This window comes from Bufo gargarizans, chromosome 1, assembly GCF_014858855.1.
Source record: "Bufo gargarizans isolate SCDJY-AF-19 chromosome 1, ASM1485885v1, whole genome shotgun sequence".
Lineage (NCBI taxonomy): Eukaryota > Metazoa > Chordata > Amphibia > Anura > Bufonidae > Bufo > Bufo gargarizans.
In genome coordinates this window covers 37849052-37876132 of record NC_058080.1, presented here as the reverse complement: position 1 = coordinate 37876132, position 27081 = coordinate 37849052, and the positions used below count along the sequence as shown (strand labels likewise).

Below are 27081 nucleotides of genomic sequence, written 5' to 3'. Positions count from 1 at the left end.
TCGGATTTGAGTTAGAATATACTGTCACATCGTGAAAACTCAGATCTAACACAGAGGCGTTCCCATGGTGATGGGGACGCTTCTAGTTAGAATATACTAAGAACTGTGTACATGACTGCCCCCTGCTGCCTGGCAGCCCCTGATCTCTTACATGGGGATATGATACGCACAATTAACCCCCTCAGGTGCCGCACCTGAAGGGGTTAATTGTGCGTATCATATCCCCATGTAAGAGATCAGGGGCTGGGAGGGGGCAGACCCCCCTCTCCCCTCTTAATTTCATTGGTGGCCAGTGCGGCCCCCTCCCTCCCTCTATTGTATTCTTTTCGTTGGTGGCCAGTGTGCGGCCTCCCCTCTCTCTCCTCCCCCCATTGGTGGCAGTGGAGAGTTCTGATCGGAGTCCCAGTTTAATCGCTGGGGCTTCAATCGGTAACCATGGCAACCAGGACGCTACTGCAGTCCTGGCTGCCATGGTTACTTAGCAATATTAGAAGCATCATACTTACCTGCTGCGCTGTCTGTGACCGGCTGGGAGCTCCCAGCCGGTCACAGACAGCACAGCAGGTAAGTATGATGCTTCTAATATTGCTAAGTAACCATGGCAGCCAGGACTGCAGTAGCGTCCTGGTTGCCATGGTTACTGATCGGAGCCCCAGCGATTAAACTGGGACTCCGATCAGAACTCTCCGCTGCCACCAATGATCGGGGAGGGGGGCTGCACACTGTGCCACCAATGATATAAATACAATAGAGGGAGGGGGGGCCGCACTGGCCACCAATGAAATTAAAACGGGAGGGAGGGGGGTCTGCCCCCTGCTGCCTGGCAGCCCCTGATCTCTGACAGGTCTGAAAAAGCTTTTATGCAGACGGATCTTCGGATCCGTCTGTATGAAAGTAACCTACGATCACGGACGCGGATGCCAATCTTGTGTGCATCCGTGTTCTTTCACGGACCCATTGACTTGAATGGGTCCGTGAACCGTTGTCCATCAAAAAAATAGGACAGGTCCTATTTTTTTGACGGACAGGATACACGGATCACGGAGGTGGATGACAAACGGTGCATTTTCCGAGTTTTCATCGGACCCATTGAAAGTCAACGGGTCCGCAGAAAATTATGGAAAACGGAACAATGGGCACGGGTGCACACAACAGTCGTGTGCATGAGGCCTCAATCTATAAAAAATAGCATCCAGAGCTGCACTCTCAATTCTGCTGGTTCTCACTGGAAACCATCAGCAAGCAGCTAAGCTCCCGGGGGGGGCAGTTATTTGTGGCCTGATGACCCCGGCTCGCGCGCCATCTTACTATAAATCAGGAGATCAGACGCGGTCTGTGAAATCATCTTTATCTTGTACGACACGGAGTCCGGGAGGAAGACGAGAAATACAAAAATCAGCTTCACAAAAGCGAAAAAACCTTCCTGTGCAGAAATAGAGTCAGCGGCGCCCTCTGCTGGAGAACACCGGGTGGCGCTGCGGTCGCTACCAGAACGTCCAGGGCGGCTGCCGGAGCTCAAACGTGGGGATGCTGCTGACGTTGACCGGGATGGAGATGACCGCCCAGGGGAGGCCGTGCTGCTCCAGGGAGCGCTGGATCATGTACCTGCAGGGGAGACACAGGCCGAATTATACTCCAGTCACAACCAAAGCTGCAGTCACAACCCTTCTGGCTACCGGCTTATGCCCTGCACTCCAGACACTGAACCAGCAGGGGCAGCTGTTAAGTGAGGGCGTGCAAATAGGATAGTAAATGCAGCTCTGGAGGTGACTGGAGTAGAAGATAAAGATCTCTCAGGGCAGAACAACCTGTGAATTCACCGCCGAGATCATGTGACCCAGAAAGCTGACATATCAGCGCCCGGGAAAGCTGGGTGAGAACAAACATGGCCGCCATACTCCAACAGAGCTAGGTCAGCCCTGCGCCGCTCAGCTCTGCTACAACACACGTTCAGGAATATATGCAAATGAGAGCGGACGACGAGGACTAATTTACATCCTAGGCCCCACCCCCCAGGCCAGCTCACCCGTCTCTCCCCAGCAGGAAGAGCGCTGGGATTTCCGCCGTCCGTCCGCTGTTATCCTGGATCATCTCCACGTAGACGCTGTCGTTGTCGGAGGCGTTGTCAGCGATGATTACCGCTCGTCCGCCGTGTTCCTGGATCACCCGCGTCTTGGACAGAAAGGAGCAGCCCCTGTCAGGAGGAGACAAGACCACGGGAATCAGAGGCGGAAGCTCCCCCTGTAACCATCACATAATGGAACTGTCCAATAGACATGCGGGATACGAGCTCCGCCCACAGCGCAGGGAGGGCCTCATCCACACAGCTGAATCTGCCAGAAATAAGCCATTACTTAAAGGGCCGGCGTCCAGTCTTCTGTATTATCGTACAAGGATAAATTCTGCAACTTAGTCATTTAAATTTCTAACTATTTAAAAAAAATAAAAATCTCTGCTTCCTGTCATTGAATGGAATCATTTATAGATCATAAGCAGAGACTGAAACCCCATCCTGATCTAATACCTCTCACCGCTGATGGTTTGTTGCAATTGCGTCCAGTCTAGACAATCTTCTGCCTGCAAAATAACCTACCTGAACGGATACACTGCAACAAACCCCCAGCTGTGTGAGGAAGTTGTAGTTGACAGTACCGGCCTTTTAACGAGTAATCAATGCTCCGTGTGAGGAAGATGCATTTATACCGCAGTGACCATGAGCGACTCTCTGCACGCAGTCTTAGGGGATTGCCTGACGTCATGTGACCTACGAACGGAAGGAGCGGCTCCTCCGTCACCTGCGTCGCTCCTGCCCGAGAGGACAGTTTAGTAAAAGACATAAATGAGGGAATTGTCCTGCATGCACTTCTCCCCCCGCAGGGTTCACAGCGGCACCTCTGGAGTTAAACAGCAGGATGTGATTATAGAATCAGCTGATACATTGTGTCAGATGCTTCTGTTTCCATGGAGACGAGAATAGTGTCCGAGAAGTGTGCTGCTGCTTCATGTCACCTGGAGGTGGCGCTGCTCAATCACAGCAGCTCAGGACGTACCAAGTGCTAGTACAGAGGGGCGTACCACCCATACTGGGTGCAGGGGTGTGCCAAGGTGGTGGCGGTCCACCCGGGTGCCAGAAGCAATGAGCACTCCCATAAATAAAGATGGAAGTGGTCACTGCCGGAGCCGGCTGTCCTTTCACTTACTGACCACCCAGCTCCCCGCACTCCTTGTCCCTGATGATCACCTCCAGCTCTCCCCCTGCGGGCACAGATGGCGCTGCCGACCTGTGTGGGAGGAGCCTGCAGGCTGGGAATCGCCTGTGCTCCTCCCACACAGTGCCATCTGTGCCCGCAGGGGGGAGCACTGGAGGTGATCATCAGGGACGGGACAAGGGGAGTAATTAATAAAAACAGTGACAATGGGGGGCACAGAGGGCATCGCCAGCGTGAAGGGGGGCACAGAGGGGGAATCGCCAGCGTGAAGGAAAAAAATGTTTTGAAGTATGGGGAGGTGCCAAAGAAAGGACCCATCTCAGGGGCAAAACACCTTAGACACACCACTGACTGGGGGCCCCTTTATGGCATGGTCCACTCACCCGCGCTCCACCAGTGCGATCTGGCCCTGGATGAAGGCGCCATTGTTGAGCTCTCCACAGGCCTCGGGGGGATCAGCCGGGACCAGGTGGATCTGGTCGTATCTCTGGCTCTACAGGAGAAACAGACACAGAGGAGTCAGGGCCAAGCGTTTATGTAAAGTGGCGCCAATCTTACGGGGCGGGGCCACGTGACAGCCTTACGTGACAGATATCAGGTGCAATGGTGTTATAAGGTCAGTGGCCCTTTAAGACAAATCTTGTACCATGTGACCTCACGGTCACATGACGCTATCTGCGCTCCAGTCAAACTGCACAAACCTTCTACAGACAAAGTCGCTGGAGGGCGCCAGAATACTCACAAACGCTCCACCAAAGTCTTTAGCTGGGGTGGCAGTAAAGATGTAGCGGATATCGCCTGGGCTCAGCACCTGGAAATACAAGTAATCCTGGATCCGGAGGCCTGAGGGTGAGAGAAGAGGGCGACCATTAACCACCGAGCACACCGGGGAAAAAAAAATAAATCACTCGACTGGCTACATCCAGGGGGCACTACACCAGAAAATGGGTATTAAGCTGGGGGAGGAGTTTGATGTGATGCTCCACCCACCCCAGGTCTGATTACAGAGGACGCTGGGAGGTGCAGTTCATACTACTCTCTCCACAGTGCACGTTTCAGGTCTATCCCCCTGTACCCCCTCTCACATTCGGCTCTTCTGAGATCCACACCATCAGACTCTTCCACCTACCAGTTGTCTATGGTCCCCCAGGCTCCCCCCACCAATTCCTAGATCACTTTGCCACTTGGCCTCCTCACTGACCTCCAATATCCGTCCAACCCTGCCAACGAAGAACATATCAACCCTGGCACACGCCTGAAACGCGTTTTCTCCGGTGATGCTCCAGATGTGCAGAATGCTTATGGAGAAAATCAACTGATTTCCTCCATTATAAAAGTATAAAAAGAATTCGGCTCTCAACTTTGACAAACAGAAGTACTTGTCCTCTCATCTCCTCACTCTCAAATAACCCAAAACCACTCTGACACTTTTCATTCTCTTCTAAGCCCTAAAGTTCCAGAACCTGTCACTGACCTCTGCGCGGATGGCACGGCCACTTACATCAGAGATAGGATTGGCAGTATCCGGCAGGAAATAATCTCCCAGTCCCCAACCAATTTCAGTCCTCCTCCCTCCCACACGTTCTTTCTCCTCTTTTGACCCTATAACAGAAGGAGTCTCCAGACTTCTCTCTGTTTCTCGACACCCCCGCCCTCTCTACAATACTTAACCTTTTTCTCTCTTCTGATATCTTTCTGTCTTTCAAACATTCTTCTATAACCCTGCTACTAAATCACTACTTGATCCGACCCGTTTCTAACCTCGCCTTCATCTTTAAACTCCTGGAACGTCTTGTCTACTCTCAGGTAATTATCTCTCTGCAAACTCTCCTCTTGACCCCTTACAATCTGCCTTTCGCCCTCTTCACTCTGCAGAAACTGCCCTTACTAAAGTGTCTAATGATCTCCTGACAGCAAAAAGAAATGGTGACTATTCTCTACCGATTCTGCTGGATCTCTCTGCAGCGTTCGATACCGTAGACCATAAACTCCTCCTCACCATGCTCCACTCAATTGGCCCTTAAGGACACTGCTCTCTCTTGGTTCTTCCTATCTCTCTGGCCGCTCCTTTAGTGTATCATTCTCTGGCTCTTCTTTTCCTCTTGATGTCAGCGTTCCTCAGGGATCAGTACTAGATCCTCTACTCTTCTCCCTCTATACAGCCCCCATCAGACAGACTATCAGTAGATTTGGTTTTCGATACCATCTCTTTGCTGACGACACCCAACTATACACTTCATCCCCTGACATCACCCCTGCTTTACTCCAAAACACCAGTGATTGTCTGGCAGCTGTCTCTAACATCATGTCCTCTGTATCTAAAACTGAACCTCTCAAAAACGGAACCTCCTTGTCTCCCCCCCCCCCCCAATCTACTAACTCACCTAAACTTGATATTTCAATTTCGGTCTGCAGCACTATCATAACTCCTGTGCACATGCTGCTGTCTTGGGGCCACACTTGACTCTGATCTTGCCTTTGTTCCCCATATTCAATCACTTAGGCTACTTTCACACTAGCGTTGTTTGAATCCGGCGTGCAATTCCGTCACCGGACCTGCCCGCCGGATCTAGAAAAACGGATTACATTTGAATCCTGATCAGGATTTTGATCACAATGAAAAAAATGCATTGGAAAAAACAGATCCGCCATTTATGGATTTTAACTTTTTTTTCACATTTTTCAGGTTTAACATACAAAATCCGGATCCGGTTTGACGGAACACACGGCGCCAGATCCGGCATTAATGCAAGTCAATGGGAAAAAGGCGTTCAGTCAAAGTGTTCCGGATTTTTGGCCGGAGGTAAAAATACAACATGCTACGGTTTTCTGAAAAAGCCCGATTAGTCAAAAAGACTGAACTTATGAACGGATCGCTCTCCATTCAGAATGCATGGGGATAAAACTGATCAGTTCTTTTCCGGATTTGAGCCCCTAGGACGGAACTCAGCGCCAGAAAAGAAAAACGCTAGTGTGAAAGTACCCTTACACGCTCTTGTCGTCTGCACCTCAAGAATATCGCCAGAATCCGCCCTTTTCTTACGGTGGAAACAGCAAAACTCTTGTTGTTGCTGTAATTAGTTCTCGTCCTGACCACTAATACTGGTCTCCTCTCACTAGTCTCTCCCCCCTTCAGTCTGTCCTAAATGCTGCAGCCAGGCTCTTCCGTCTGTCCATCCGCTAGACCGATGCTACTAGCCTGTGCCAGTCACTTCACTGGTTGCCCATCCAGCACAGAATACAAAGCTCTCCACAGTGCCGCACCTCCATACATCTTCATCTACCACCCTGCTCCTGCTCTCCACAGTGCTGCACCTCCATCTACCACCCTGCTCCTGCTCTCCACAGTGCCGCACCTCCATACATCTCCATCTACCACCCTGCTCCTGCTCTCCACAGTGCCGCACCTCCATACATCTCCATCTACCACCCTGCTCCTGCTCTCCACAGTGCCGCACCTCCATACATCTCCATCTACCACCCTGCTCCTGCTCTCCACAGTGCCGCACCTCCATATACCTCCATCTACCACCCTGCTCCTGCTCTCCACAGTGCTGCACCTCCATACATCTCCATCTACCACCCTGCTCCTGCTCTCCACAGTGCTGCACCTCCATACATCTCCATCTACCACCCTGCTCCTGCTCTCCACAGTGCTGCACCTCCATATATCTCCATCTACCACCCTGCTCCTGCTCTCCACAGTGCCGCACCTCCATATACCTCCATCTACCACCCTGCTCCTGCTCTCCACAGTGCTGCACCTCCATACATCTCCATCTACCACCCTGCTCCTGCTCTCCACAGTGCCGCACCTCCATATACCTCCATCTACCACCCTGCTCCTGCTCTCCACAGTGCTGCACCTCCATATATCTCCATCTACCACCCTGCTCCTGCTCTCCACAGTGCTGCACCTCCATATATCTCCATCTACCACCCTGCTCCTGCTCTCCACAGTGCTGCACCTCCATATACCTCAATCTACCACCCTGCTCCTGCTCTCCACAGTGCTGCACCTCCAAACACCTCCATCTACCACCCTGCTCCTGCTCTCCACAGTGCTGCACCTCCATCTACCACCCTGCTCCTGCTCTCCACAGTGCTGCACCTCCATATACCTCCATCTACCACCCTGCTCCTGCTCTCCACAGTGCTGCACCTCCATCTACCACCCTGCTCCTGCTCTCCACAGTGCTGCACCTCCATACACCTCCATCTACCACCCTGCTCCTGCTCTCCACAGTGCTGCACCTCCATCTACCACCCTGCTCCTGCTCTCCACAGTGCTGCACCTCCATATACCTCCATCTACCACCCTGCTCCTGCTCTCCACAGTGCTGCACCTCCATATACCTCCATCTACCACCCTGCTCCTGCTCTCCACAGTGCTGCACCTCCATATACCTCCATCTACCACCCTGCTCCTGCTCTCCAGTGCTGCACCTCCATATACCTCCATCTATCACCCTGCTCCTGCTCTCCACAGTGCTGCACCTCCATACACCTCCATCTACCACCCTGCTCCTGCTCTCCACAGTGCTGCACCTCCATATACCTCAATCTACCACCCTGCTCCTGCTCTCCACAGTGCTGCACCTCCATCTACCACCCTGCTCCTGCTCTCCACAGTGCTGCACCTCCATACACCTCCATCTACCACCCTGCTCCTGCTCTCCACAGTGCTGCACCTCCATATACCTCAATCTACCACCCTGATCCTGCTCTCCACAGTGCTGCACCTCCATACATCTCCATCTACCACCCTGCTCCTGCTCTCCACAGTGCTGCACCTCCATATACCTCCATCTACCACCCTGCTCCTGCTCTCCACAGTGCTACACCTCCATCTACCACCCTGCTCCTGCTCTCCACAGTGCTGCACCTCCATCTACCACCCTGCTCCTGCTCTCCACAGTGCTGCACCTCCATCTACCACCCTGCTCCTGCTCTCCACAGTGCTGCACCTCCATATACCTCCATCTACCACCCTGCTCCTGCTCTCCACAGTGCTGCACCTCCATCTACCTCCATCTACCACCCTGCTCCTGCTCTCCACAGTGCTGCACCTCCATCTACCACCCTGCTCCTGCTCTCCACAGTGCTGCACCTCCATATACCTCCATCTACCACCCTGCTCCTGCTCTCCACAGTGCTGCACCTCCATCTACCACCTGCTCCTGCTCTCCACAGTGCTGCACCTCCATATACCTCCATCTACCACCCTGCTCCTGCTCTCCACAGTGCTGCACCTCCATATACCTCCATCTACCACCCTGCTCCTGCTCTCCACAGTGCTGCACCTCCATATACCTCCATCTACCACCCTGCTCCTGCTCTCCACAGTGCTGCACCTCCATCTACCTCCATCTACCACCCTGCTCCTGCTCTCCACAGTGCTGCACCTCCATCTACCTCCATCTACCACCCTGCTCCTGCTCTCCACAGTGCTGCACCTCCATCTACCACCCTGCTCCTGCTCTCCACAGTGCTGCACCTCCATATACCTCCATCTACCACCTGCTCCTGCTCTCCACAGTGCTGCACCTCCATATACCTCAATCTACCACCCTGCTCCTGCTCTCCACAGTGCTGCACCTCCATATACCTCCATCTACCACCCTGCTCCTGCTCTCCACAGTGCTGCACCTCCATCTACCACCCTGCTCCTGCTCTCCACAGTGCCGCACCTCCATATACCTCCATCTACCACCCTGCTCCTGCTCTCCACAGTGCTGCACCTCCATATATCTCCATCTACCACCCTGCTCCTGCTCTCCACAGTGCTGCACCTCCATATACCTCCATCTACCACCCTGCTCCTGCTCTCCACAGTGCTGCACCTCCATATACCTCCATCTACCACCCTGCTCCTGCTCTCCACAGTGCTGCACCTCCATCTACCACCCTGCTCCTGCTCTCCACAGTGCTGCACCTCCATCTACCACCCTGCTCCTGCTCTCCACAGTGCTGCACCTCCATATACCTCCATCTACCACCCTGCTCCTGCTCTCCACAGTGCTGCACCTCCATCTACCACCCTGCTCCTGCTCTCCACAGTGCTGCACCTCCATATACCTCCATCTACCACCCTGCTCCTGCTCTCCACAGTGCTGCACCTCCATATACCTCCATCTACCACCCTGCTCCTGCTCTCCACAGTGCTGCACCTCCATATACCTCCATCTATCACCCTGCTCCTGCTCTCCACAGTGCTGCACCTCCATATACCTCCATCTACCACCCTGCTCCTGCTCTCCACAGTGCTACACCTCCATCTACCACCCTGCTCCTGCTCTCCACAGTGCTGCACCTCCATACACCTCCATCTACCACCCTGCTCCTGCTCTCCACAGTGCTGCACCTCCATACACCTCCATCTACCACCCTGCTCCTGCTCTCCACAGTGCTGCACCTCCATCTACCACCCTGCTCCTGCTCTCCACAGTGCTGCACCTCCATACACCTCCATCTACCACCCTGCTCCTGCTCTCCACAGTGCTGCACCTCCATATACCTCAATCTATCACCCTGCTCCTGCTCTCCACAATGCCGCACCTCCATATACCTCCATCTACCACCCTGCTCCTGCTCTCCACAGTGCCGCACCTCCATATACCACCCTGCTCCTGCTCTCCACAGTGCTGCACCTCCATATACCTCAATCTATCACCCTGCTCCTGCTCTCCACCGTGCTGCACCTCCATCTACCACCCTGCTCCTGCTCTCCACAGTGCTGCACCTCCATATACCGCCATCTACCACCCTGCTCTTGCTCTCCACAGTGCTGCACCTCCATATACCTCCATTTACCACCCTGCTCCTGCTCTCCACAGTGCTGCACCTCCATATACCTCCATCTACCACCCTGCTCCTGCTCTCCACAGTGCTGCACCTCCATACACCTCCATCTACCACCCTGCTCCTGCTCTCCACAGTGCTGCACCTCCATATACCTCCATCTACCACCCTGCTCCTGCTCTCCACAGTGCTGCACCTCCATATACCTCAATCTACCACCGTGCTCCTGCTCTCCACAGTGCTGCACCTCCATATACCTCCATCTACCACCCTGCTCCTGCTCTCCACAGTGCTGCACCTCCATATACCTCCATCTACCACCCTGCTCCTGCTCTCCACAGTGCTGCACCTCCATATACCTCCATCTACCACCCTGCTCCTGCTCTCCACAGTGCTGCACCTCCATACACCTCCATATACCACCCTGCTCCTGCTCTCACAGTGCTGCACCTCCATCTACCACCCTGCTCCTGCTCTCCACAGTGCTGCACCTCCATCTACCTCCATCTACCACCCTGCTCCTGCTCACCACAGTGCTGCACCTCCATATACCTCCATCTACCACCCTGCTCCTGCTCTCCACAGTGCTGCACCTCCATATACCTCCATCTACCACCCTGCTCCTGCTCTCCCACAGTGCTGCACCTCCATACCTCCATCTCCACCCTGCTCCTGCTCTCCACAGTGCTGCCCCTCCATACAACCCCATCTACCACCCTGCTCCTGCTCTCCACAGTGCTGCACCTCCATATACCTCAATCTATCACCCCTGCTCCTGCTCTCCACAGTGCTGCACCTCCATACACCTCCATCTACCACCCTGCTCCTGCTCTCCACAGTGCTGCACCTCCATATACCTCCATCTACCACCCTGCTCCTGCTCTCCACAGTGCTGCACCTCCATACACCTCCATCTACCACCCTGCTCCTGCTCTCCACAGTGCCGCACCTCCATATACCTCCATCTACCACCCTGCTCCTGCTCTCCACAGTGCCGCACCTCCATATACCTCCATCTACCACCCTGCTCCTGCTCTCCACAGTGCTGCACCTCCATATATCTCCATCTACCACCCTGCTCCTGCTCTCCACAGTGCTGCACCTCCATATACCTCCATCTACCACCCTGCTCCTGCTCTCCACAGTGCTGCACCTCCATATACCTCCATCTACCACCCTGCTCCTGCTCTCCACAGTGCTGCACCTCCATCTACCACCCTGCTCCTGCTCTCCACAGTGCTGCACCTCCATCTACCACCCTGCTCCTGCTCTCCACAGTGCTGCACCTCCATATACCTCCATCTACCACCCTGCTCCTGCTCTCCACAGTGCTGCACCTCCATCTACCACCCTGCTCCTGCTCTCCACAGTGCTGCACCTCCATATACCTCCATCTACCACCCTGCTCCTGCTCTCCACAGTGCTGCACCTCCATATACCTCCATCTACCACCCTGCTCCTGCTCTCCACAGTGCTGCACCTCCATATACCTCCATCTATCACCCTGCTCCTGCTCTCCACAGTGCTGCACCTCCATATACCTCCATCTACCACCCTGCTCCTGCTCTCCACAGTGCTACACCTCCATCTACCACCCTGCTCCTGCTCTCCACAGTGCTGCACCTCCATACACCTCCATCTACCACCCTGCTCCTGCTCTCCACAGTGCTGCACCTCCATACACCTCCATCTACCACCCTGCTCCTGCTCTCCACAGTGCTGCACCTCCATCTACCACCCTGCTCCTGCTCTCCACAGTGCTGCACCTCCATACACCTCCATCTACCACCCTGCTCCTGCTCTCCACAGTGCTGCACCTCCATATACCTCCATCTACCACCCTGCTCCTGCTCTCCACAGTGCTGCACCTCCATATACCTCCATCTACCACCCTGCTCCTGCTCTCCACAGTGCTGCACCTCCATACACCTCCATCTACCACCCTGCTCCTGCTCTCCACAGTGCTGCACCTCCATATACCTCAATCTATCACCCTGCTCCTGCTCTCCACAGTGCTGCACCTCCATATACCACCCTGCTCCTGCTCTCCACAGTGCTGCACCTCCATATACCTCAATCTATCACCCTGCTCCTGCTCTCCACAGTGCTGCACCTCCATACACCTCCATCTACCACCCTGCTCCTGCTCTCCACAGTGCCGCACCTCCATATACCTCCATCTACCACCCTGCTCCTGCTCTCCACAGTGCCGCACCTCCATATACCACCCTGCTCCTGCTCTCCACAGTGCTGCACCTCCATATACCTCAATCTATCACCCTGCTCCTGCTCTCCACAGTGCTGCACCTCCATCTACCACCCTGCTCCTGCTCTCCACAGTGCTGCACCTCCATATACCGCCATCTACCACCCTGCTCTTGCTCTCCACAGTGCTGCACCTCCATATACCTCCATTTACCACCCTGCTCCTGCTCTCCACAGTGCTGCACCTCCATATACCTCCATCTACCACCCTGCTCCTGCTCTCCACAGTGCTGCACCTCCATACACCTCCATCTACCACCCTGCTCCTGCTCTCCACAGTGCTGCACCTCCATATACCTCCATCTACCACCCTGCTCCTGCTCTCCACAGTGCTGCACCTCCATATACCTCAATCTACCACCGTGCTCCTGCTCTCCACAGTGCTGCACCTCCATATACCTCCATCTACCACCCTGCTCCTGCTCTCCACAGTGCTGCACCTCCATATACCTCCATCTACCACCCTGCTCCTGCTCTCCACAGTGCTGCACCTCCATATACCTCCATCTACCACCCTGCTCCTGCTCTCCACAGTGCTGCACCTCCATACATCTCCATCTACCACCCTGCTCCTGCTCTCCACAGTGCTGCACCTCCATATACCTCCATCTACCACCCTGCTCCTGCTCTCCACAGTGCTGCACCTCCATACATCTCCATCTACCACCCTGCTCCTGCTCTCCACAGTGCTGCACCTCCATACACCTCCATATACCACCCTGCTCCTGCTCTCCACAGTGCTGCACCTCCATCTACCACCCTGCTCCTGCTCTCCACAGTGCTGCACCTCCATCTACCTCCATCTACCACCCTGCTCCTGCTCACCACAGTGCTGCACCTCCATATACCTCCATCTACCACCCTGCTCCTGCTCTCCACAGTGCTGCACCTCCATATACCTCCATCTACCACCCTGCTCCTGCTCTCCACAGTGCTGCACCTCCATACACCTCCATCTACCACCCTGCTCCTGCTCTCCACAGTGCTGCACCTCCATATACCTCAATCTATCACCCTGCTCCTGCTCTCCACAGTGCTGCACCTCCATACACCTTCATCTACCACCCTGCTCCTGCTCTCCACAGTGCTGCACCTCCATATACCTCCATCTACCACCCTGCTCCTGCTCTCCACAGTGCTGCACCTCCATACACCTCCATCTACCACCCTGCTCCTGCTCTCCACAGTGCTGCACCTCCATATACCTCCATCTACCACCCTGCTCCTGCTCTCCACAGTGCTGCACCTCCATATACCTCAATCTACCACCGTGCTCCTGCTCTCCACAGTGCTGCACCTCCATATACCTCCATCTACCACCCTGCTCCTGCTCTCCACAGTGCTGCACCTCCATATACCTCCATCTACCACCCTGCTCCTGCTCTCCACAGTGCTGCACCTCCATATACCTCCATCTACCACCCTGCTCCTGCTCTCCACAGTGCTGCACCTCCATACACCTCCATATACCACCCTGCTCCTGCTCTCCACAGTGCTGCACCTCCATCTACCACCCTGCTCCTGCTCTCCACAGTGCTGCACCTCCATCTACCACCCTGCTCCTGCTCACCACAGTGCTGCACCTCCATATACCTCCATCTACCACCCTGCTCCTGCTCTCCACAGTGCTGCACCTCCATATACCTCCATCTACCACCCTGCTCCTGCTCTCCACAGTGCTGCACCTCCATACACCTCCATCTACCACCCTGCTCCTGCTCTCCACAGTGCTGCACCTCCATATACCTCAATCTACCACCCTGCTCCTGCTCTCCACAGTGCGGCACCTCCATATACCTCCATCTACCACCCTGCTCCTGCTCTCCACAGTGCCGCACCTCCATATACCACCCTGCTCCTGCTCTCCACAGTGCTGCACCTCCATATACCTCAATCTATCACCCTGCTCCTGCTCTCCACAGTGCTGCACCTCCATCTACCACCCTGCTCCTGCTCTCCACAGTGCTGCACCTCCATATACCGCCATCTACCACCCTGCTCTTGCTCTCCACAGTGCTGCACCTCCATATACCTCCATTTACCACCCTGCTCCTGCTCTCCACAGTGCCGCACCTCCATACATCTCCATCTACCACCCTGCTCCTGCTCTCCACAGTGCTGCACCTCCATACACCTCCATCTACCACCCTGCTCCTGCTCTCCACAGTGCTGCACCTCCATATACCTCCATCTACCACCCTGCTCCTGCTCTCCACAGTGCTGCACCTCCATATACCTCAATCTACCACCGTGCTCCTTCTCTCCACAGTGCTGCACCTCCATATACCTCCATCTACCACCCTGCTCCTGCTCTCCACAGTGCTGCACCTCCATATACCTCCATCTACCACCCTGCTCCTGCTCTCCACAGTGCTGCACCTCCATATACCTCCATCTACCACCCTGCTCCTGCTCTCCACAGTGCTGCACCTCCATATACCTCCATCTACCACCCTGCTCCTGCTCTCCACAGTGCTGCACCTCCATCTACCACCCTGCTCCTGCTCTCCACAGTGCTGCACCTCCATCTACCTCCATCTACCACCCTGCTCCTGCTCACCACAGTGCTGCACCTCCATATACCTCCATCTACCACCCTGCTCCTGCTCTCCACAGTGCTGCACCTCCATATACCTCCATCTACCACCCTGCTCCTGCTCTCCACAGTGCTGCACCTCCATCTACCACCCTGCTCCTGCTCTCCACAGTGCTGCACCTCCATATACCTCCATCTACCACCCTGCTCCTGCTCTCCACAGTGCTGCACCTCCATACATCTCCATCTACCACCCTGCTCCTGCTCTCCACAGTGCTGCACCTCCATACACCTCCATCTACCACCCTGCTCCTGCTCTCCGATCCGTTAGTGATCAAAGATAAAAATCCTCCACGATTCGTTCGTCTTTAAGACTTTTCTTGAGCTGCACCTACTCTCTGGAATCCTCTGCCCTGGAATATCAGGTCAATTCCCCACTTACCTACCTTCAAATGTGCCTTAAAAACACATATTTTCAGGCAGGGTTATCATACTTACTAAACTGACTCTTCCCCAAGTAACCCCCCCCTCCCCCCTAACTCGTCAGACCTGAAATCGACCTTCTGACAGTAACCCCCACACCCAAAGCATTAGCGCACACAGATCGGCCCGTTCAGTCCAAAGATGGCTGGAACACGTCATATCACAATTAACTACCTTTTGTGTCCCCCCCACTTCCTCATAGATTGTAAGCTCTTGTGAGCAGGGTCCTCACTCCTAGTGTTTCAGTTGTATATTAACCGGTAACTTTGTGACGTCTTGTTTTGTACAAGAACCCTCTAAATTGTAAAGCGCTGCGGAATATGGTGGCGCTATAGAAATAAAGAATATCTGTGACTGCTTCCATTCAGACATCAAGACTCCTGAAATACCTAGCGTGGACCAGCAGAGGGCGCACCAGCACCTCCACACTGCACCCCCAGAGCTCTACCTGCTGTTATACCTACTCCAGACCAGCAGAGGGAGCACCAGCACCTCCACACTGCACCCCCAGAGCTCTACCTGCTGTTATACCTACTCCTGACCAGCAGAGGGAGCACCAGCACCTCCACAGTTGTACTGCTGGTATACCTACTGCAGACCAGCAGGGGGAGCACCAGCACCTCCACACTGCACCCCCAGAGCTCTACCTGCTGTTATACCTACTCCAGACCAGCAGAGGGAGCACCAGCACCTCCACACTGCACCCCCAGAGCTCTACCTGCTGTTATACCTACTCCAGACCAGCAGAGGGAGCACCAACACCTCCACACTGCACCCCCAGAGCTGTACTGCTGTTATACCTACTGCAGACCAGCAGGGGGAGCACCAGCACCTCCACACTGCACCCCCAGAGCTATACTGCTGTTATGCCTACTCCTGACCAGCAGAGGGAGCACCAGCACCTCTGCACTGCACCCCCAGAGCTCTACCTGCTGTTATACCTACTCCTGACCAGCAGAGGGAGCACCAGCACCTCCACAGTTGTACTGCTGGTATACCTACTGCAGACCAGCAGGGGGAGCACCAGCACCTCCACACTGCACCCCCAGAGCTCTACCTGCTGTTATACCTACTCCAGACCAGCAGAGGGAGCACCAGCACCTCCACACTGCACCCCCAAAGCTCTACCTGCTGTTATACCTACTCCAGACCAGCAGAGGGAGCACCAGCACCTCCACACTGCACCCCCAGAGCTATACTGCTGTTATGCCTACTCCTGACCAGCAGAGGGAGCACCAGCACCTCCGCACTGCACCCCCAGAGCTCTACCTGCTGTTATACCTACTCCTGACCAGCAGAGGGAGCACCAGCACCTCCACACTGCACCCCCAGAGCTCTACCTGCTGTTATACCTACTCCAGACCAGCAGAGGGAGCACCAGCACCTCCACTCTGCACCCCCAGAGCTGTACTGCTGTTATACCTACTCCTGACCAGCAGAGGGAGCACCAGCACCTCCACACTGCACCCCCAGAGCTGTACTGCTGCTATGCCTACTCCTGACCAGCAGAGGGAGCACCAGCACCTCCGCACTGCACCCCCAGAGCTGTACTGCTGTTATACCTACTCCAGACCAGCAGAGGGAGCACCAGCACCTTCACACTGCACCCCCAGAGCTGTACTGCTGTTATACCTACTGCAGACCAGAAGGGGGGAGCACCAGCAACTCCACACTGCACCCCCAGAGCTCTACCTGCTGTTATACCTACTCCAGACCAGCAGAGGGAGCACCAGCACCTCCACACTGCACCCCCAGAGCTGTACTGCTGTTATACCTACTGCAGACCAGCAGGGGGAGCACCAGCACCTCCACACTGCACCCCCAGAGCTATACTGCTGTTATGCCTACTCCTGACCAGCAGAGGGAGCACCAGCACCTCCGCACTGCACCCCCAGAGCTCTACCTGCTGTTATACCTACTCCTGACCAGCAGAGGGAGCACCAGCACCTCCACAGTTGTACTGCTGGTATACCTACTGCAGACCAGCAGGGGGAGCACCAGCACCTCCACACTGCACCCCCAGAGCTCTACCTGCTGTTATACCTACTCCAGACCAGCAGAGGGAGCACCAGCACCTCCACACTGCACCCCCAAAGCTCTACCTGCTGTTATACCTACTCCAGACCAGCAGAGGGAGCACCAGCACCTCCACACTGCACCCCCAGAGCTATACTGCTGTTATGCCTACTCCTGACCAGCAGAGGGAGCACCAGCACCTCCGCACTGCACCCCCAGAGCTCTACCTGCTGTTATACCTACTCCTGACCAGCAGAGGGAGCACCAGCACCTCCACACTGCACCCCCAGAGCTCTACCTGCTGTTATACCTACTCCAGACCAGCAGAGGGAGCACCAGCACCTCCACACTGCACCCCCAGAGCTGTACTGCTGTTATACCTACTCCTGACCAGCAGAGGGAGCACCAGCACCTCCACACTGCACCCCCAGAGCTATACTGCTGCTATGCCTACTCCTGACCAGCAGAGGGAGCACCAGCACCTCCGCACTGCACCCCCAGAGCTGTACTGCTGTTATACCTACTCCAGACCAGCAGAGGGAGCACCAGCACCTTCACACTGCACCCCCAGAGCTGTACTGCTGTTATACCTACTGCAGACCAGCAGGGGGAGCACCAGCACCTCCACACTGCACCCCCAGAGCTCTACCTGCTGTTATACCTACTGCAGACCAGCAGGGGGAGCACCAGCACCTCCACACTGCACCCCCAGAGCTGTACTGCTGTTATACCTACTCCTGACCAGCAGAGGGAGCACCAGCACACTGCACCCCAGAGCTGTACTGCTGTTATACCTACTCCTGACCAGCAGAGGGAGCACCAGCACCTCCACACTGCACCCCAGAGCTGTACTGCTGTTATACCTACTCCTGACCAGCAGAGGGAGCACCAGCACCTCCACACTGCACCCCCAGAGCTGTACTGCTGTTATACCTACTGCAGACCAGCAGAGGGAGCACCAGCACCTCCACCGCCAGAGCTGTACTGCTGTTATACCTACTCCTGACCAGCAGAGTGGCTCCTGCAGACGCCACCTCCAAGTTGTGTCTGAGATCTCCTGTCATGTAATACCTACCCCCGGCCAGCAGGGGTTGTGAGAGCAGCAGCAGGGTCAGCAGGCAGCAGCTCCACATTCTGCCCCCCGCGGTCCCCTCCGCTGTTTGACCATACGGAGCCTCCTCGCCGCTTCCACAGTCCAGCTGTACCGAGCCCCGCCCACACGAACGTCTATTGGTGGGTAGATACGTGAAACCTATTGGCTCGCTGTAACGTCAATCAATGTCCCTGCGCGTAGTCACCCTAATAGAAGCGCACGCTCTATGAATAAGCGGCAGCTCGCGGCTTCAGTCCCGCCTTCTGATAGGGATGACCAATCAGAATTGAGACAACCAATCGCAACCTCCAATCAGACGTTCCTCGGTGAAAACGAGGCATGAAACGCAGGCCTCTTATTTCCATGGCAACTGACAGATCCGGTATGGTAGGCCAATAGGAACTAAGAGGGATAGTGGTTGACCAATCATTTGTTCCGTCTCCACTCTCGGAGGCGTGGTCTCTGCCTTGTGCGTCTATGGTAATGAAATAGCCACGCCCAGTGGCGGTTGGAAGGTTCCGGAAGGTTCTTCCCGGTGCATTGTGGGAGCGGAGACGCTGGTTCGGATCCTCAGACATCTGACAAGATGATGGTGAGTGACACGATCCGCCGCCATCCGGGGCCAGGGGAGCCCGCCCGGTGGAGGCGCTCCGTGTGTCCCCTGTTCCGGGCGATGAGGGGCCCCGGGGGATACATGTGGGGTGCGGAGGTGCCCGGGGTGTGCGCACAGGTCTTCCGGTGCAGTGTGCTAATAGACAATGCATCTCCGCTTCATGTCAGTGAATGGTGAGCCGGTCCTGATTTTGTCAGTAGTCACAGCTGAGGGTTTGTTACATTGTATGCAGCAGGGCTCCAGTGATACATTGTAACGAGGTGTCAGGGGCCGGTAGGGCGCCCCCTGCAGTGCAGTGTGAGGGGCTGGCAGGGCCGGCTGTATGAGGTGTGATGGAGGCCCCTGTACAGGCGCATTCAGCGGCAGCAGTCCTCTGCAACGCTTAAAGGGCGATTCCATATCGCTAGGATATGCCCCCAGTGTCCAAGAGGTGCAGGTCCCTCCTCTGTACGCGGCCGCCCTCCATTCATTGGGAGCCGGGCTCGCCTGTCTCATTGGGGATATCCTAGCCATGTGTCCAAGATGGAAACACTAGTCCCGTAGCCTCAGTGGTGGCCCCTGTGACATTCCCAATTTGAATTCAGACACGGACCCTCAAGAAATGAAGGGGGAATGTAAATTACATAACTCTTACTAAGCGGACACTTTCACACTTGCGGCAGTGTGATCCGGCAGGCAGCTCCGTCGTCAGAACTGCCCGCAGGATCCGCCGATCTGGATGTGACTGAAAGCGTTTGTGAGATGCATCCGGATGCGGATCCATCTCACAAATGCATTGCAAGAACGGATCCGTCTCTCCGCTTGTCATCCGGCACTAATACATTCCTATGGGGAAAAAATGCCGGATCCGTTCTCGCCGGCATTCTGGTAAGTCCTCAGTTTTTTTCGCCGGAGATAAAACCGTAGCATGCTGCGGTATTATCTCCATCCTGATCAGTCAAAAAGACTGAACTGAAGACGTCCTGATGCATCCTGAACGGATTACTCTCCATTCAGAATGCAGGGGGATAAAACTGATCAGTTCTTTTCCAGTATTGATCCCCTGTGACGGAACTCGGTGCCCGAAAAGAAAAACGCTAGTGCGAAAGTGCCCTAATGAAGTGTCAAACAGCGCCATTACTATGGTACAACCATCGAGGAAATGAAGGGGATTCCCACTAATGGTGCGCCCCCCCGTAACTGGTAGTGGTCACCGACAAGATGTCCACAGTGATTGTATTTGAACAGTCTCACCAGATCCTGTGCAGATCTCGGGGTCCCAGTCCAGTGAGAGACATTCGGATGGGATCCAGTGGAGGAAACTCAAAAGGTCCTGGAGTCTGTGTAATGGCCGGTCCCTAGTAGAGCCTACCTGTCTACAGAGAGGGGCCGTCCCGTCCGGATATCTGACCCTGAGTGCGGCCGATAATCGCACAAACGCCAGCCACACAGAAGACACATACAGGCTGCACACATCACTTATAGTCAGGACCTGAGGGGTTAATTGTGGCGGATCGCAGCGCGCAGTCAGAGGCCGGGTATGGGATATGTCCGACACCCACAGCCTGCGTTTGTATTCAAGCATTAACTATATTCATTGGTGGCGCAGTGTCCACAGCCCCTCCCCTCCGGCTCTGCTCTCATTGGTGGCGCAGTGTCCACAGCCCCTCCCCTCCGGCTCCTCTCTGCTCTCATTGGTGGCGCAGTGTCCACAGCCCCTCCCCTCCGGCTCCTCTCTGCTCTCATTGGGGGCGCAGTGTCCACAGCCCCTCCTCTCTGCTCTCATTGGTGGCGCAGTGTCCACAGCCCCTCCCCTCTGGCTCCTCTCTGCTCTCATTGGGGGCACAGTGTCCACAGCCCCTCCTCTCTGCTCTCATTGGGGGCACAGTGTCCACAGCCCCTCCCCTCCGGCTCCTCTCTGCTCTCATTGGTGGCGCAGTGTCCACAGCCCCTCCCCTCCGGCTCCTCTCTGCTCTCATTGGGGGCACAGTGTCCACAGCCCCTCCTCTCTGCTCTCATTGGTGGCGCAATGTCCACAGCCCCTCCCCTCCGGCTCCTCTCTGCTCTCATTGGTGGCGCAGTGTCCACAGCCCCTCCCCTCCGGCTCCTCTCTGCTCTCATTGGGGGCGCAGTGTCCACAGCCCCTCCTCTCTGCTCTCATTGGTGGTGCAGTGTCCACAGCCCCTCCCCTCCGGCTCCTCTCTGCTCTCATTGGTGGTAGCGGCAGCCGCGCACAGTGGGGAGGGACAACGGCCGGCTCAAGATAACATGGTGCGCGCTGAGAGCGGCGCGTGCCATGTTCTATCGCGGTAGAGAGAAATCTCTATCGTTGGCCAAATTTATATCGTATGTCGCCCCGCCCTAGTGTACACCTAACCCTCTATAACATACAAGATCTCTGGTGTAGAATTTAATGTTTCACTCTCCACACGGGATCTACATATCATGTCACTGGCGAGTCTGGATACACGACTAGTCGGGGTAAGGCCTCATTCACGGGGTTTTCACGTAGTCTGTGATAATCCACCCCTCTTCCCACAATCCCTTGCGGCAGTGTCCGGAGTCAGCAGCTCTGTCAGTACTACAGGGGGGGTTCGTGGATGAGGCACGCAGCGTCCTGTCCCTGGGGGTCGGCTCATTACTGGACGCCATCTCCTCGCCTTTCTCTCTGGTCACATGTATTACCGGAGACGGGGCCTCTGATTTCCCTCATATCCTTAAAGGGTTTGTCCAGGGACATAACTGTGGGCAGCAGAGTCCTGAGCCTGCTGAGAACACCGTCCTCTCCCCACCGATCCAGGGGAAGGGGCCGCCACTATTGTGTACTTCTGCACGTAGTGCGCCGCCACGTACTGCACACGTAGTGCGCCGCCACGTACTGCACACGTAGTGCGCCGCCACTATGTATTGTCCACTGTGCTGTTTCGCCCCTGCACACTTGATGCCGCCGCTCTGTAGTACTGCACAGTATGCAGAGTTCCTCTGTAGTTGTTGGGCCCCGTGTACTGCAGGTTTCTGGCAGCGTGTCCTCCGACGTTGCGCCTACCTGTGGCTGATAGCGGAGAGGCCTCCTGCGGTGGTTGTTGGAGGCCGGTACGTTTGCCTCACAGCCTCCCATGAACTGACTGAGGGGCTTATTTAAAGTGCTCTGCATTCTAAAAAGCACTGAGGGCCCTTTGCTGCGGATGTTGGTGGTGGTAGTCCGAGCTCTCAGACCCCAGCCGTATCTTCTGTGATATATCGGAACATCATTTCTTTTGGCTGTGCTTCCCTTTTCTAAAATGTGAGGGCGTGGCCTTCTACATGTCACATGTTAACCCCTTGGTGGCTTTGTCTTGCAGCCCACACCGGTCATCCTGCTGAAGGAAGGCACAGACACGTCTCAGGGCGTCCCGCAGCTCATCAGCAACATCAATGCCTGCCAGGTGATCGCCGAGGCTGTGCGCACCACCCTGGGCCCGCGGGGCATGGATAAACTCATCGTAGATGACAGAGGTGAGTGTGTCCCGGTGGTGAAGGCCACTTACCTGTCAGTACAGCGGGTTAACCCCAGTCTTTCTTCCACACAGGTAAAGCCACCATTTCCAATGATGGGGCCACCATCCTGAAGCTCCTGGACGTCGTCCATCCTGCGGCCAAGACCCTTGTGGACATCGCCAAGTCTCAGGACGCGGAGGTAATGATCCCAGACATGGTCACCAGGCAGGATAATTATACTATTCCTCATGTCCGATGGGGGTTGTGGTACCTGCTGTAAGACATTTCTGTATCTTTACAGGTCGGTGATGGCACCACATCTGTGACGCTGATCGCTGCCGAGTTCATGAAGCAGGTGAAGCCCTATGTGGAGGAGGGGCTGCACCCCCAGGTCATCATCAGGGCGTTCCGCACAGCCACCCAGAAGGTGAGTGTCTGAGGGTTACCCCGGGGCGAGAGCATCATTTCCCTGCACTCCTGCCCCACATTTCCCATGTTCCTCTGCAGATTTTGGGCTTTGACTGATTTTTATTTTTCCATTTTCCTGCAGGCGGTTGATAAAATCCGAGAACTCGCTGTGACCGTAAAGAAGGATGACAAGGAGTAAGTGTCTGATCTGCTCTGTACAGAACCAAGATCTGAGGCCCGCCATGTTATTAATCCACTACACTGCCTGCCTTACAGAGAACAGCGCCGCCTGCTGGAGAAGTGCGCCGCCACCGCCCTGAGCTCAAAGCTGATAGCCGTGCAGAAGGACTTCTTCTCCAAGATGGTGGTGGACGCAGTGTCCTTGTTAGATGACCTGCTGCAGCTCAAGATGATTGGGATCAAGAAGGTCCAGGGAGGGGCTCTGGAGGTGGGTGCCACTCTTCTGCGTCTGCATGCGCAGGACAAGCAGATACTGACGCTCTGTGCCCGCAGGAATCTTGCCTGGTGGCTGGAGTGGCATTCAAGAAAACCTTCTCCTACGCCGGATTTGAGATGCAACCCAAGAAATACGAGTCTCTAAAGATCGCCCTGCTGAACATAGAGCTGGAGCTGAAAGCAGAGAAGGATAACGCCGAGGTCCGGGTCAGCAATGTGGAAGTAAGTGATCAGGGTGGTGGCTGGGCGGGGGAGGAGGAGAGCTGGTAGTGCCAACCTTTTGTCCGTCCCACAGGAGTACCAGGCCATTGTGGACGCCGAGTGGAACATCCTCTATGACAAACTGGACAAGATTTACAAGTCCGGAGCCAAAGTCGTCCTCTCCAAGCTGCCCATCGGGGATGTGGCCACCCAGTACTTCGCTGACCGTGACCTCTTCTGTGCCGGCAGAGTGCCCGAGGAGGACCTCAAGAGAACTATGATGGTAGGAGGGTCACTATTATCACCCTGCAATATGTTGGTTAGTGGTCCTTGATTCCAGTGGATAATCCTCCCGGCGTTTCTCCCCCAGGCCTGCGGTGGCTCCATCCAGACCAGTGTGAACGCTCTGACGGATGATGTGCTGGGGCGGTGTGCTCTGTTCGAGGAGGTCCAGGTGGGCGGAGAAAGGTGAGCGCTACCTGGCAGTGACGAGTCAGACATTGTTATTCAGTGATGGAGGGCACGGCGTTGTGTGCAGACATGATATGGATGGTAGAAAGGTAGGATCAGGTGATAAATATTGGGGGGGGTGACCTCTGGGGCGTCCCCTAAGTGTCCTCTCTCAATGGAGCATTAATGTGCATGCGCCGTCCCAGTTCTGGGGGGCTGAGGTTTTCACTCTTTCTGGAGCCATAACTTTTTTTATTTTTCCGTTCACATTGCCGTATGAGGACTTTGTGTGTTTTTTATTTTATTTGCAGGACAAGTTGTACTTTCTAATGGTGCCATTTAATATTTCATATAATATAAAGTTGAAAACTGGAAAAAAAATAAAAATGGGGTGGAATTGGGTTTTGTTCTCTTCATTTTTTGGGTCAATACTGTTACAAAGATACCACATTAATATAGTTTTAGTACTGAAAAAATAACTTCTAACCCCAATAAGTAAGCAATGAAAAGTAATAGAAATGATGGGTATATTCCAATGCAGTGCTGCCGCCTACAGCAGTAGTAAGCCTAGTACTTATGGCGGTGGAATGGCCAGGGAGAGGCTGTGTGCTTCTTGTGTGTTTTTTGCCTTTTAGGTGCCATGGTCACATTCGACCACGGCATCTGAGGGGTTAATGTCTGCAAACGGCACTATGGCAGACCTTAGCCCTGGGTGTTTGCCGTGTGATACGGCAGGCACCCAGTAGCTGTGACACTCGCTCCGTAGAGGTCGCCATCTTTAAAGGGGTCCTCCAGGTTTTCCATACTGACGACCTATCCTGTGGATAGTGTGTATCGCTCAGTCCGCCTCCAGTTAGCGTGGTGCTCGGGTCTAGAGAAGACGTGCTTTGTGCTGCACTAAGGTATTGCAGGCCACACCTACTTCTGTTGCCCCGCCTTCAATTTGGACCACTTACAACATGGGACCACTTTTAGATTTTTATTTTATTTATTTTTTGATTATTTTTTTCCTCCAGGGCCACTGTAAGTTCCCAGTCCACCCCTGGGTCTAGGCGCAGCTCAGCCCCATTAATGTTTTATAGAGCTGCAATACCAAGCATGGCCACTACATAATGTACAGCGCTATGCTAGGTGGCGGTGGCCCTACTGCGAGCACAGGTGCCTTCTCAAACAGCTGGTCGACCAGAGAATAGGTTATCAGTATAAAACTCCTGGAAAACCCTTTTAACGACCTGACACCCACTATATGGCGGATGTCGGTAAGAGGTTAAATTACTCCTGGTGATGCCCGGTTAATAAATGTGACCTGCTGTGTTGTCCTGATATTTATATATCCCTTTCTGCAGGTATAACTTCTTCACTGGCTGCCCGAAGGCAAAAACCTGCACCATCATCCTGAGAGGAGGAGCCGAGCAGTTCATGGAGGAGACTGAGCGATCTCTGCATGACGCCATCATGATTGTACGAAGAGCCATCAAGGTACAGTCTCCATACACAGGCCTGCGGCCTTCACCTCCCACAATACCTTGGGGAGGGCACTTGGTTGGCAGTAACAGTTCTTGTTTTCCTCTAGAATGACTCAGTGGTCGCGGGGGGCGGAGCTATTGAGATGGAACTCTCCAAATATCTGAGGGACTACTCCAGGACGATTCCTGGCAAACAGCAGCTCCTCATTGGCGCTTACGCTAAGGCCCTGGAGATCATCCCCCGGCAGCTCTGTGACAACGCCGGATTCGATGCCACCAACATCCTGAACAAGCTGAGAGCGAAGCATGCCCAGGTGAGCGCCACTCGTATGCAGTCACTGCCGAGAGGAGCCTTCCTGTAGGCTGTCTCGCCCGCTGTCCTGCTCTTTCTGTAGGGCGTCCGCTGATTCCTTGATAAATGGCAGAGTAATATCAGGGCTCTTTATGAAATGTCAGCGGTGCCTCGTACCGTTCGTCTCTCTGACCCTGCTGGTGATGTTTACAGGGCGGCGTGTGGTACGGAGTGGACGTGAACAATGAAGACATCGCTGACAACTTTGATGCCTGCGTCTGGGAGCCGGCCATCGTGAGGATCAACGCGATGACGGCAGCCTCAGAAGCCGCCTGTCTTATCCTGTCTGTGGACGAGACCATCAAGAACCCCAGCTCTTCAGGCAACGCCCCAGGAGGAGGAAGGGGCAGAGGGAGGCCGCACCAGCATTAACCACATCTCCACTACTGGTGGGTGACCTGCAGAGGAGGATGGGGAGAGTACTCCATGGTGGTAAACCACCACACTGTCCTCTAGAATGGCCGTCTGTCCTGTCACTGAGGGCGGCTCTAGGAGCCAGGCGGTTATCGGATCTTTGTCTGAATGAGTTGGTCCCTCAGCAGGACAGGATCCTCACTCTCATCATCTGCTCACGTTGTTCTGAGGATTCTGACCTCTTCATTTTGTTACTGTATTTATTTTCTCTGAACAAAAGCAACTCGCTAATAAATGCACTTCACTGAGGAACCGTGTGCCGGTTGCTGTCTCGGGTCTGACCACGTTTGCAGCTCTTAGCAGCCAGAGGTACAGTTTTCACCTCCCGTCCCCCCACTCCTCTCGATCACCCATGCAGACCTGAAATTGCAGCATGCAGCACCCAGGATGTGTGAACGTGTCCTGCGCGTCACTTCGAGCTCAGCGATTATGCAGAGTGGTGTAAAGACCTTTAAAGGGGTGGGCCACTTTTCTAACATTTTGTGTCATTCTGTACTGCGCAGGCGCCAGAGGAAGATTTCAGCGTGTGCCTGGTCTACTACTGCTCCGCTTCTCCAGATAATTCGTTCTCTCTAAACTCCTGTCTTGACAGATTGATGACGGTGACATCATCTGAACATGCCCCGACCGGCACAGGCCATCAAAATGTTAGAAAAGTGGCCCATCCCTTTAATGCCATCGTTCTCTTTCTTTCCAGGCTCAAAGATTTCTCCAAATCTTTGGGCCGGACTCAGAAGGCTCTTCCATCCACAAAATATGGATGTATCTGGATGTGCACAGGATAACTGAGCGGTGACAGTCCACCTACTGGGACCCCCACCTGTCCCCAAAGGTTCACATGTTCCCGTCTTTATGGAGCAGC

General features: G+C 54.8%; 2 protein-coding genes across 2 annotated transcripts; one reads left to right on the top strand and one right to left on the bottom strand.

The window, feature by feature from the left end:
- Positions 1–1332: 1332 nt before the first annotated feature.
- PRADC1 (protease associated domain containing 1) lies at positions 1333–18543 on the bottom strand. The gene is made up of 5 exons (XM_044277274.1): positions 18386–18543; positions 3952–4052; positions 3593–3702; positions 2027–2194; positions 1333–1605 (listed from the first exon to the last, which is right to left on the bottom strand). Exons 1-5 carry the CDS (start codon positions 18441–18443, stop codon positions 1485–1487), a joined length of 558 nt encoding a protein of 185 aa, XP_044133209.1. The 5' UTR covers positions 18444–18543; the 3' UTR covers positions 1333–1484.
- A 352-nt stretch (positions 18544–18895) lies between these two features.
- CCT7 (chaperonin containing TCP1 subunit 7) lies at positions 18896–26476 on the top strand. The gene is made up of 12 exons (XM_044277206.1): positions 18896–18995; positions 22337–22490; positions 22565–22671; positions 22774–22899; positions 23023–23075; positions 23157–23328; positions 23394–23558; positions 23632–23820; positions 23908–24005; positions 25334–25466; positions 25561–25767; positions 25959–26476. Exons 1-12 carry the CDS (start codon positions 18990–18992, stop codon positions 26175–26177), a joined length of 1629 nt encoding a protein of 542 aa, XP_044133141.1. The 5' UTR covers positions 18896–18989; the 3' UTR covers positions 26178–26476.
- Positions 26477–27081: the final 605 nt, after the last annotated feature.

Coding starts and splice junctions, on each gene's coding strand:
- PRADC1 (XM_044277274.1), bottom strand. CDS start 18,443: ATGTGGAGCTGCTGCCTGCTGACCCTGCTGCTGCTCTCACAACCCCTG. Junction 4,053..18,385: donor ACAACCCCTGCTGGCCGGGG/GTAGGTATTACA, acceptor TCTCACCCTCAG/GCCTCCGGATCCAGGATTAC. Junction 1,606..2,026: donor TTCCTGCTGGGGAGAGACGG/GTGAGCTGGCCT, acceptor TCTCCCCTGCAG/GTACATGATCCAGCGCTCCC.
- CCT7 (XM_044277206.1), top strand. Junction 22,491..22,564: donor ACTCATCGTAGATGACAGAG/GTGAGTGTGTCC, acceptor TCTTCCACACAG/GTAAAGCCACCATTTCCAAT. Junction 22,900..23,022: donor TCCGCACAGCCACCCAGAAG/GTGAGTGTCTGA, acceptor ATTTTCCTGCAG/GCGGTTGATAAAATCCGAGA.